Below are 12090 nucleotides of genomic sequence, written 5' to 3' on the forward strand. Positions count from 1 at the left end.
TGTTGGCAGCCTTAGAGAACTGGATTTGAGCACCACCGATTGAGACCACACTGTGCAAAGAAGAACTAATTGTTCTAAATTAGCAAATTGATTAAATAATTGGGGTCATGGCATGATGAATTTTATCCACCATTATTGTAGTTGAGTACTAGTCATAAATTAAGATTTGTGACCTTTGATCTGCTATTGCTGTCCCGTTGCATAATTTGTTCGATTAATAATGGTTCTTGCTGGAGGTAATGAAAGCAGCTTGCTGTTCACATGCTTATAATAGATGACCAGAGACCATTCTGAAATCTTCTGCATATGAATATGCATTTTTTTTAAGCCATCTGTAAAATAAAATGTCCTCTAAAGGTTAGCACTGAATAGATACTTGGTAGAATTATTGCAGCCCAGGCACTCCTACACTAAATATGTAAACTTGCACAATAATTAAGACTCAGGAACTTGCACAACAAGACACCGCTATAACCTATGGATCTGTCTACCTGTGTCTGTCAATCCTCTTTGCTCTATATTCCTAAAAGTACTTATTTACCCCACAGTGTTACAGCCCTTGAGGGGCATTTACTTGCTGCAAGACCTACATAATACCATCTCTGCACCACAGACTAGAAATATACTTGCTAAATGGTATTGATTGTGTTCATCTGGTCTTACCTGGTGAAATGTGACCAGGGTTTTGTGATAATGAAAACAATATTCAACTGATTTGATTATATAGTCATATCACATACACATAGGGCTCTGTACAGACTCGGAGGACAAGTTAGACATCTGCAAAGTGAGAAACATGATCGTGTGCTGTGATTGCTGTCAGTAATTGGGACATAAGAAAGCTGCCACTGCCTAGTATTGGTTAGCAACCAAGAGACATAGGGGTAGATTTACTAATGCAGGTGCATTCAGAATCTGGTGCAGATGTGCAGGGTAGCCAATCACCTTCTAACCTCAGCTTGTTCAATTAAATGTTGGCAATAAAACCTGGAAGCCGATTGGTTTCTATGCAGAAGTGAGCAAGATTTTGCATTCTCCAGCTCTAGTAAATCAGCCGTATAGTGTTGTTTACAGTCACAGAAATAAAAAAAATTGGGGTCTTGCAGGCACCCACTTCTAAGTACACCACTGGTGGCTTTACATCTCTCCAACAGACATAAATACAATTTTTAGTGGAGTGAGGAAGAGCTAGAACCTGTCTGTGCTTTCTTGTTCCATTGACGCCCCCTGAACACCTTATTCTTGTATGAGTGTCACAGAGACGGGAAGTGCAAAAAAAAATTCCCCAGAGTACAAAGACAGCAATATAAACTTATAAGTTCTCACTCTTATACACACTATAGAGGGAAAAAAAAGTTTTAGCAGGAGCTTGGCTTTAAGGCCTGGTTCACACCAGATGTAGTCCAGTGCATTTTATTCTTCATCAAATGCGTATGGACAGTATTTAACATGGATTTCAATGGCCCTAGTTAACACCAGCGCAGTACGTTCCAGTGCAGTCGACAAAAGTAGAACATGTTGTATTTTTTCTGTATGGAATGTGGAATGCACATGTCCTCAATTAAGGGGGAAAAAACGCTCTGGAAAGCATGATAAAATGCACCAAAACTCATCAAAACGTGCATGCAGAAATGCATCCGTAATGCAGAAATTGTGTGAACTGGTCCTTAAGCTAAACGTATTCAAGAGGCAACTATAGAATAGATTCTGCAAAGCTGAATATTCTGCTATTCTGTCCGAGCTCCAGGTTGATCGAATTGAAGAAAATCTGCTTTAATATACTATGTGTAATATTTTTTATGTTTTGGAAAGGAATATGTCAAATTGCATTTGATCTTAGTCTGTTGTCTTCTGGGATATTACTGCCTCTGAATGTCTTTCTGACCCTTTGATCTCCCAGTGAGGCTTTGTGAGAATGTACTGGGGAACTTGACTGTAAAATCTGAGACTGAGGCAGAATAAAGGGAAAATGAAAGATGATTTCGATATGTTGGAATTATGTGAAAGTGTCAGCAGGACACCCCACAGGGGTAGGAGTGGGGTTATGAGTTGGCAGGCAGAGGTTGAGTTAATGTTTTTTTATTATCTCCTTTTAAGATCTTCTGGTGGACATGTTGGGAGTGCTGGCCAGCTACAGTATCACCGTCAAGGAGCTGAAGCTTCTGTTCAGCATGCTGCGGGGAGAAAATGGAATCTGGGTAAGCTGTGGTCGGAGACCAGCAATCTTTGCCAGTGCATTAGAGCTTTCGTTTACTATCATTTGTCTCTGGAGGCATTTAAAATTAAACGTCTTCCTCATGCTAATGGAACATTTCTTTAAAGAAGCCTCAATAGCTGATATTCAATTAAGTATTCAGCAATCCATCGCTGTTTATAAACACGTGTCAGAACTGGTATAACTTCACATTTGCTCTTCTTTCTCTTTTTGACAGCCGAGGCATGCGGTTAAATTGTTATCAGTCCTCAATCAGATGCCACAGAGACATGGACCCGACACCTTCTTCAATTTCCCAGGACGGAGTGCTGCAGTAAGTGTCTACTGGGTTGCGATATTGGGCCTGTGTTACTAAGAGGTTAAAGGGCTTGCATGTAAAGTGTATCTAACCCTAAAAACAATAGGAATTTCCTGCCAGTAACACCCTACCTACCCTAAACTGACAACTCTCATTGTACTCTATAGAGAAGCGGCCATGCCCCTTCTCCGTAACATGAGAGGGAGGGGTACCATAGTTGGGCAAGGCTGTAAACTGTGCTTAACTCTTTCATGACTAAGCCTATTTCTGACATTTGGTGTTTACAAATTAAAATCCGTTTTTTTTTTTGCTAGAAAATTACTTAGAGCCCCCAAACATTATATATATATATATATATGTATATAATATATTTTTTAGCAGAGAATCTAGAGAATAAAATGGCGATTGTTGCAATATTTTATGTCACACTGTATTTGTGCAGCAGTGTTTTAAACGCAACTTTTTGGGAAAAGGGACACTTTCATGAATTAAAAAAACGGGGGGGGGGGGGGGGAGGAGCAGGCAGCGGTGATTGACAGTCACGGCTTGACTTATGGAGCCCTAAGAACTAAGCGGTAAGTGGTGTTTGATCGCTTGGTTCTCAGTCCGTGGGAGACAGATGCAGCAATGAACCGACACAATACCAACTAAGTGGAAGTTTACCCATATAAAAAAAAAAAATGTTCTTTAGCAAGGGACATACATTCCACATGAAAAATTATGCTACCAAAATTAGTGTGTGCTGTAAATTGCCTCTTTCACTGCTCCTGTTACTTCTTGACTGCCATTTTGCTGAAGCCCAGATCCCTTGGGTGGCAGTAAATATTTAGGCAACAATCGGCCTCAACATTTTTGGCACAGTGCCAAAAAAAATAAAGAGCAACTGAGCATGTGCAGAGCAGGGTGAGACAATGTTTTAAATGTTTTACTGGATTTTAAACACTATAGGTACTTATTTTGCAAAAGGGGCCAGCATGAAGTGATCTAGCAAAACTTTTCTGATTAAAGTTCATAAAAATAACAAACATGTTATTCATGCTATAAATAAGAAATGCTTCTTTGATCCCCAATGTTTTATTTACAGCCTAGGCAACGATGGCTGTGGGTGTTTCTGAATTATTAGAGACTACAGAATCCTTTTTCATTCAGAAAGACTTGCGTTTATTTTTAATCAGGTAGACCTTATCTGTAATGAAGGGGACTTCTTATACAATGAAAAGACATGGCCGACCTCATGTACATATATAATTAACATTTTTTTTTAAACATTAACAATCTTTGATCAAATTTATTTTCAGCAGATCTTGTCTGCATGCATATTGCAAAAAAAAGAAAAAAAAAAACCCCCAAAACAAACCTACTTCTGGTCCTTTGATCACCGGTCACTTATGGCAACTACTTCCTGCATCAAAATACATAGCTATTCAGATGCTTGTGTTTGCCTTAACAGAGGTCAATGGGAGCCCCAAATCTCGGGGTGCAAATCTTGACTTTTGAAAGTTGGGAGCTGACCTATGCTCTCTTACCTTCTGAAGCTCTGTTTGTCTTAGAGGTTGGCCCTAATGTTGACGGACCAGTAGGGGTTTTGAGATTAGGCAACTCGGATGAATTCTCAGGCAAGACACATTTTGCATGATGGGAAACTCGGGGTCTCTGGGCTTCTCCTGTTGCTCATCAGGCTCTGCAAAGCCACAGTATCTCACAAAAGTGAGTACACCTCTCACATTTTTGTAAATATCTTATTATATCTTTTCATGTGACAACACTGAAGAAATGACACTTTGCTACAATGTAAAGTAGTGAGTGTACAACTTGTATAACAGTGTAAATTTGCTGTCCCCTCAAAATAACTCAACACACAGCCATTAATGTCTAAACCGCTGGCAACAAAAGTGAGTACACCCCCAAGTGAAAATGTGCAAATTGGGCCCAATTAGTCATTTTCCCTCCCAGGTGTCGTGTGACTCGTTAGTGTTACAAGGTGTCAGATGTGAATGGGGAGCAGGTGTGTTAAATTTGGTGTTATCACTCTCTCTGTTAATGGTCACCGGAAGTTTAACATGGCACCTCATGGAAAAGAGCTCTCTGAGGATTTGAAAAAAGAATTGTTGCTCTGCATAAAGATGGCCTAGGCTATAAGAAGATTGTCAAGACCCTGAAACTGAGCTGCAGCATGGTGGCCAAGACCATACAGTGGTTTAACAGGACAAGTTCCACTCAGAACAGGCCTTGCCATGGTCAGCCAAAGAAGTTGAGTGCACGTACTCTGCATCCTATCCAGAGGTTGTCTTTGGGAAATACGTATGACTGCTGCCAGCATTGCTGCAGTGGTTGAAGGGGTGGGGGTTCAGCCTGTGAGTGCTCAGATCATACGCAACACACTGCATCAAATTGGCATGGCTGTCATCCCAGAAGGAAGCCACTTCTAAAGATGTACAAGAAAGCCCTGCAAACAGTTTGCTGAAGACAAGCAGACTAAAAACATGGATTACTGGAACCATGTCCTGTTTTCTGATGAGACCAAAATAAACGTATTTGATTCAGATGGTGTCAAGCGTGTGTGTGTCAACCAGGTGAGAAATACAAAGACAAGTGTGTCTTGCCTACAGTTAAGCATGGTGGTGGAAGTGTTGTGGTCTGGGGCTGCATGAGTGCTGCTGGAACTGGGGAGTTATAGTTTGAGGAAACCATGTATGCCAACATGTACTGTGACATACTGAAGCAGAGCATGACCCCCTCCCTTCAGAGACTGGGCCGCAGGGCAGTATTCCAACATAACGACCCCAAACACACCTCCAAGGCGACCACTACCTTTCTAAAGAAGGTGATGAACTGGCCAAGCATGTCTGCCGACCTAAACCCTATTGAGCATCTGTGGGGCATCCTCAAACGGCAGGAGGAGTGCAAGGTCTCTAACATCCACCAGCTCCATGATGTTGTCATGGAGGAGTGGAAGAGGACTCCCGTGGCAACCTGTGAAGCTCTGCTGAACTCCATGCCCAAGAGGGTTAAGGCAGTGCTGGGAAATAATGGTGGCCACACAAAATATTGAAACTTTAGGCCCAATTTGGACTTTTTCACTTAGGGTTGTACTCACTTTTGTTGCCAGCGGTTTAGACATTAATGGCTGTTTGTTGAGTTATTTTGAGTGGACAGCAAATTTACACTGTTATACAAGCTGTACACTCACTACTTTACATTGTAGCAAAGGTTTTATTTCTTCAGTGTTGTCATATGATATAATAAAATATTTACAAAAATGTGAGGGGTGTATTCACTTGTGAGATACTGTGCATGCCTAGCTTTTATTGCTTTAGTAAATAGTGCTTGCAGAAGAAAATTTAGGTTGTCTAAACTTATGCATATTTATCTGTCCTTTTTGAATATTAATGATATTTAGAAGAGTTCTTGAATAGTAAACATGTCTGATGAAATGCAGCACATCTTGTTGCCAACCAACCTTCTACCAATTTCCTTTAAATTTACCTTACACTATGTAGTACAAGGGCTTGCCTGATTGCATACAAATTGAAAGTGTTTTACGTTTGACCTCATATTATATGGTTTTGGTAAATCTAAAGGAAAATTGTACAAGAAAATTGTATAATGTATAATTAGCCTAAGTTCACTTTTTTATAAAAAAAAAAATATTTTCTAAATGCCAGCTCCCCATGAACCAATATACCATTTCTGTTGCAGAAAAATAACTCCATTGACATCTGCGTGTTCACTTTAGGTGTGTAGAGGTATACACTAGGTGTACACCATGCAATCTGGTTGATTTGGGTTATTTTTACCAAAGATATGTAGCAGTATAAATTTTGGCCAAAATTTATGAAGAAAAAATTACTAATTTGCACAATTTTATAACGGGGATGAAGAAAATGCATTTTTTTGTTTACAAAATTTTCTGTCTTTTTTTCATTTATGGCACAAAAAATAAATGGTGAGTAAATACCAGCAAAAGAAAGCTCAATTGTGTGAAAAAAGGACAAAATTTCATATGGGTACAGTGTTGCATGACTGAGTAATTGTCATTCAAAATGTGACAGCACTGAAAGTTGAAAATTGGTCTAATTAGGAAGGGGGTTTAAGTGCCCAGTGGTGAATGATTTTACAAAGTATCTTGAGTTGGTCAGTTCTACATCATGTCGTCATTTAGGAATAAATGTTCTACTTTTAGATACAACAGGTAACGGGGCAAATTTGCCACAATAGAACAATCAGTCTTCCCTAAAGATTTCTAGTGCACATTAGAGCATAAATACATATCCTGCACCTTATTGTAAGACCATTGAAGTTGTTGTTATATCTAACATTTTTTTTGTTTCTTATCCCGTATCTTGCAGGCTATTGCGCTGCCTCCCATTGCCAAGTGGCCTTATCAAAATGGTTTCACTCTGAACACGTGGTTTCGTATGGATCCATTAAATAATATAAACGTTGACAAGGATAAACCTTACCTCTATTGGTAAGTAGTGCATCTAACGCTTGGCATGGTTTTCTGACATTTACTTGAGTATTTTCAATTTCTTGACAATATAACAAGTTACAGAGAGTATTACAACCATGTTTTCCTTTAAATATTTTGTATATTCTGGTTGGTCCAAACCTGCAAGTGTTGGAATTTGTGTTTAATGAGACAGACCCCTTGCATGCCTCATCATATCAGTACTAGTACAGAAAACATGTCTCCTGCGCCCGCTGTTCTGAGCTGATATGGGGATGCTGTGACGTTTTTAGTACATCTCTGCTTTTCATGTAGCCCTATGATCATAGCTTCAGGGAATCAATGTTTGCAGAACAGCTGAATGACTCATTCTCTGCGCAAGTACTACCTTGCGATGTATCATTTGTTTTTTCCTGAATTATACAGCTAGACAATTTTTCATTAAATCTCCAAAGTGTTGATCCTATTCCCTACACCCTTAAGTCTGTTCCCTTGGCCTGTCATTTAATTAGCCTTTGTCTAGGATACAGTAATTATGAGCCTATTGCCGAACCCCAATTTTATTTCTGCAATGACCTAATACTGACTTTTTTATCCATGCATGGACATTACTTGTTAGACCTCATGCACACTATGTTCTTCTGAATGCCTTTTTCCTAGCTGGAGAAAAGCAGCATTAAAAATATGCCAAAAGCTGCATTAAGGCCGCGTACACACGCGGGGACTGTTCGCCCAACTTTGTCCGCTGAACAGTGTTTCGGCAAACAGTCCGCTCGTGTGTGGGCTTTCAGCGGACAGTTTCAGCGAACAGTCCGCTGAACAAGGTTTTTCGGAAATTCCGAAAAACTGTCCGCTGAAACAAAGTTTCAGCGAACAGTCCCCTCGTGTGTAGGCTTGTTCGTCAAACTAAGTTCCGCGCATGCTCAGAAAGGATTTACATGCCGAAAGTTATAATGCAGTGTATAGGACGTCGTATTTTTCGTCCCGTCGTACGTGCCGTTCACGTCATCGCGCGCGGTTTCAGCAAACTGTTCGTTCGTCGTGTGTGGCCATGTCCGTCCATGCTAATTTTGAGCGGACTGTTTGCCGAAACTGTTTGACGGACAAAGTTGGGCGAACAGTCCCCGCGTGTGTACGCGGCCTTAGACGTGTTCAGGTGCATTAAGGGTCTGGGCATTTTTTCTTTTCATTGGCCAGAACATTCATTATTATGGCCATTGAAATGAATAAACGCTTAAGTGCTAAACACACCTTGTGTTTAGGCACGCCAGGCATTTTTCTGCCCAAAGGTTCCTCTCCTGAATTTGATTTTTGTGTGTTGAGATTTCTGTCCCTAAACAGCTCTGCCTCTAAACGGCTATGTGGGCATGGGCACGTAGGCTAATATGGAAGGCATTTAGGGTCAGGGGAAAAGACGTCAAATGCCTGTAAAATACAGGCCTTAGAAAATGTCCTGGTTTGTAGTGACAGACAAGAATTGTGCAGCCATGTAGTAACCATATTTTTGAAGGGATTATAATTTTTATTTTACAGTATAGTCCTGTTAACCCCTTCCAGCCTGTTTAAAAGTTCTTAACACCCAGGAGGGCAGGAAAGAGTGGCGATCATGTGACCTCTGTGTTTGGCTGTCACAATGTGTAAAGCCCATTCTCTGGCTACCAATGTTTTCTCTGGACCAAGAGCCATTTTCAGCAGCTTGGTCTTTGCCTGCCCAGCAACGCATTTGTACGGCATGTTGGCTTTAAAGCCCAGCTTTATGCTGCCGCATGTGTGAGTTACTGGGGCCTAAAGAGGTTAAGCAATCCTGTAGTTAAAGGTAAATTTTGGAAAAGAAAAGCCAACTGCTCTATTCTGTCTAGGGGACAAAAAAGCACTTTTATTTACCCAATTCTTTGCTTCCCCATACTCTGGCAGTGGATTGGTCATCAGTGTCCTCTTGTTCATTACATGGCTATGGGCCCTGTATCATTCTTGTTAATGTCAGTGGATCTTAGACTGCCAGAGGGTTGGGTAGAAGAGGCTATTGGGATCAGTCTAGTAATGCAGAGGATCAGGAAAGTAAAACTGCTTCAAAGTCCACTAGACAGAGCATTTCATTCTTGTAGTGTAGGCACAGCCCAACTGTAAGTCCTTGTACACACGGTTGGACATTCCGACAACTGGTGTTGCATACACACACGGTCGGACAAAGTTGTCGGAAAATCCGATCTTTCAGAACGTGAATAGCTTTGGTCTAGGAATTTGATCTGAGCATGCGTGGCACTTTGTCCGATCGGAATTCTCTACAAATCATGTTGTCGGAAAATTTTATAGCCCAGCTCTAAAACTTTGTCGGTCAGATATTCAGACGGAAACAGTCCGATGGAGCCCAAACATGGTCGGATTATCCGACAACACGGTCCGATCGGACATTTTCTGTCGGAATGTCTGACCGTGTGTACAACGGCTAACAGTGCATTTTTACTTTTACTAGGGTTGCACCAATACAGATACCGGTATTGGTGCCGATAACAAGCATTTACACAAGTTCTCATGCAAATGCTCTGATACCTAAAACAGATAGTTCAGTTTTAAGGCTAGTAAAGTGATGCAGCATGAAATGCGGTGTCCAAGCATCATCTTCTGATCAGCTCTAAAACCTGGGTCACTGTTTGCATTTAACGCCAAAGTCAATATGCTGGCGTGATATTTTCTGCCACCTCCTATTTCTTGGCCCTAACCATAAGCCTGTCACGAAACATGTTCCTCTTCCTTTTATTTATGTTACAGTATCTGTAAATTATAGAGTTGCACCAATACCAATATCTGTGCCGATACTAAACATTTGCACGAGTAGCGGTACACATGCTTCAATAACTTTCAGGCTCAGTTCTTTCAGCTGTCAGCAGGATTCCCCCACTGACAGCTGAACCGTAAAAAAAAATCTAGCAATTATTGGTGGTTGAGGAGTGGGGCTGCCGCATCCTTAACAACAGACTCATTCAGCTGTCATTGGGGTTCCCTTGTCAGCTGAAGTGTAAAACTGAAGTCCGGCAATTGCAGCTGCTGTCAGAAAATAAAGCAAAAAAAAAAGAAGCCGGGCAATGTTTATCAACAACATTGCTCAGTGCTGAAACAGAAAGATAAAAGAAAACATTGTTTCTTTGTATCTTTCAGTTTTTTCATCTACAGATCAAAGGAATGTACAGTACTTCAATCTGCAGATGAAGTCAGTCTAAAGCAATTTATTCTAATCAGCCTTAATTAACTCCTTATTCTCCTTCTCCATTTAATTATTTGCCTGCTGATTTTTTTTGTTCCCTTCTATTTTATAAAATTATTATGATAAAAACTTTTTTTTTTGCCTTGCCTTGCTTTGTTGTTAAAAATGTTCACCTTTAACATATATTTACATATTTTACATTAAAAAAAACTCATTAAAAAAAAGAAGAAAAAAATGTATTTAATGTGTAATAACAAAACCGTTGCAGTAGGGAATGGTAATTGGTGCATCCCTAGTAAATTGTGCTATCGCTTCATTTAGTCATTCATTGTGCTATCGCTTCATTTAGTCACTCACCATGATTTGTATTTTTGTGCAGTTTCTGTTGAATGGTCTTTCATCAAGTGGTTAAAACCCAGCTCTGAATATGAAAATAAATTACACCAAATCAGAGGAGATGGGTGTCGTTCTGCCCACCTTTTTGCGCCACACCTTACAGCTTAAATGGGCACCTTGTGTGCTGAAGTACTTAGGCACCCACATACCACAACACAGATGCTACTAACCCTTTATTCAGCAGCTAGTGGGGTTTAAAAGCACCCCGCTAGTGCCCGAAAGCTCCACTATAACAGCTGTAAAGTGCCGCTAAAACTAACATCACTTTACCACTAACACCTGCACCTCCCAGTGTGAAAGGGGTCTAATGCTGCCAAAGCTTGTGTTACTTTTTGTTGGAAAGACTCCAATCCTCCTTCCATTGCTATGTGGCTCAATAGGGTAGGAACATCAATACCCTGGAAGACCTGGTACTTACTGCCCAAAATAGATGAGAATGATATACAAAAACATGGGCATACTGGAATAAGTTTGTTTATTTGGATGAAGTGAAATACCTCCCGGAGAGCTATTTTGAGGATTAAGGTCTTCCTGTTCTTCGCAAAGGTTTACCCACGCAATTCATCACCCTGGTCCCCTCCCACTTCCCCTCTCTTCCTCTCCCCCTCCCCTGGTTATCTGTTTTGGCACCCCACAGGTGACCCTATGTCTCTGTAATCTTATTTCCTTCCTTCTGGAAATGTAAAGTGTCCGCCCGTTCACATTCGAGCATAAAGTACATGGTTACCATCTTATCCTTGGAAAGGTGAAACTCTTATGGTTATCAGTGATATTAAACTACTTGGCATTTCTGCAATTTTGCATGATACTTTAATATTATGTCAATTTGGATTGTCTTTATATTTGGTGCGACATGACAACGCCCTTTATTTTGTTGTATTCTGTTCTGTTGGATGCTTTGTTCTTTCATATAAATAATTTGAATACCCCCCCCCCCCCCCCCCGGGCAGTCTTTAAGGCAGGGCAAAAGGGGCAGCTGCCCTGGGCCCTGTCATTGTTGTGGTGCCCAAAGTAGCTGCCTCATACTTGCCAACTATCCCAGTTTAAATTTCCTTGTCCCTTGAAGTTTTAGCCCTGTTGTTATGTACAGATGACTCACCTGCAGACCCTGTGTTTACATTTATATAACTGGCATTCATATGTAAATATCAGCGTCATTACTAAGCAAATAGCTTTGGCCAACTGCATTGATATTTAAATAAAGGTGGCATTCATATGTATATCATGCTTCCCTGCAGTGAGAAGATGATGTGCTGTAACCTCTAGCAATCAGTGAGCAGTATTACTGTACAGTAATCTCTAGCAACTAATTAACAAGCAGAAATCATTTGCTGTAACCTCTAGCAACTAATCAGTGAGCCGTAATGTGTGCTGTAACTTCTAGCAACCAGTCAGTAAGCAGTAATGATATGCTGTAACCTCTGGCAACCAATCACAATTGCTGCCTGATCTGATACAGTAAACTGATTTTAAGTCCAGCTTCTATTTATTGTATGTCTCAGAGCAGGTGGAGAGTGAAATTGCATGGG

General features: G+C 40.6%; 1 protein-coding gene across 9 annotated transcripts in view; it reads left to right on the top strand.

Moving 5' to 3' along the window:
- The window catches only part of NBEA (neurobeachin), a 901556-nt gene that overhangs the window by 205396 nt on the left and 684070 nt on the right, over positions 1–12090 (top strand). For all 9 annotated transcript variants that reach the window (XM_077484128.1, XM_077484132.1, XM_077484134.1 and 6 more), the window contains exons 3-5: positions 2098–2198; positions 2433–2528; positions 6863–6984. In XM_077484128.1, the coding sequence (XP_077340254.1) occupies positions 2098–2198; positions 2433–2528; positions 6863–6984 (319 nt within the window). The remainder of the gene's footprint in view (positions 1–2097; positions 2199–2432; positions 2529–6862; positions 6985–12090) is intronic.

Source organism: Lithobates pipiens, unplaced genomic scaffold (genome assembly GCF_037356315.1).
Source record: "Lithobates pipiens isolate NorthernLeopardFrog02 unplaced genomic scaffold, aLitPip1_a1.2 Scaffold_16, whole genome shotgun sequence".
Lineage (NCBI taxonomy): Eukaryota > Metazoa > Chordata > Amphibia > Anura > Ranidae > Lithobates > Lithobates pipiens.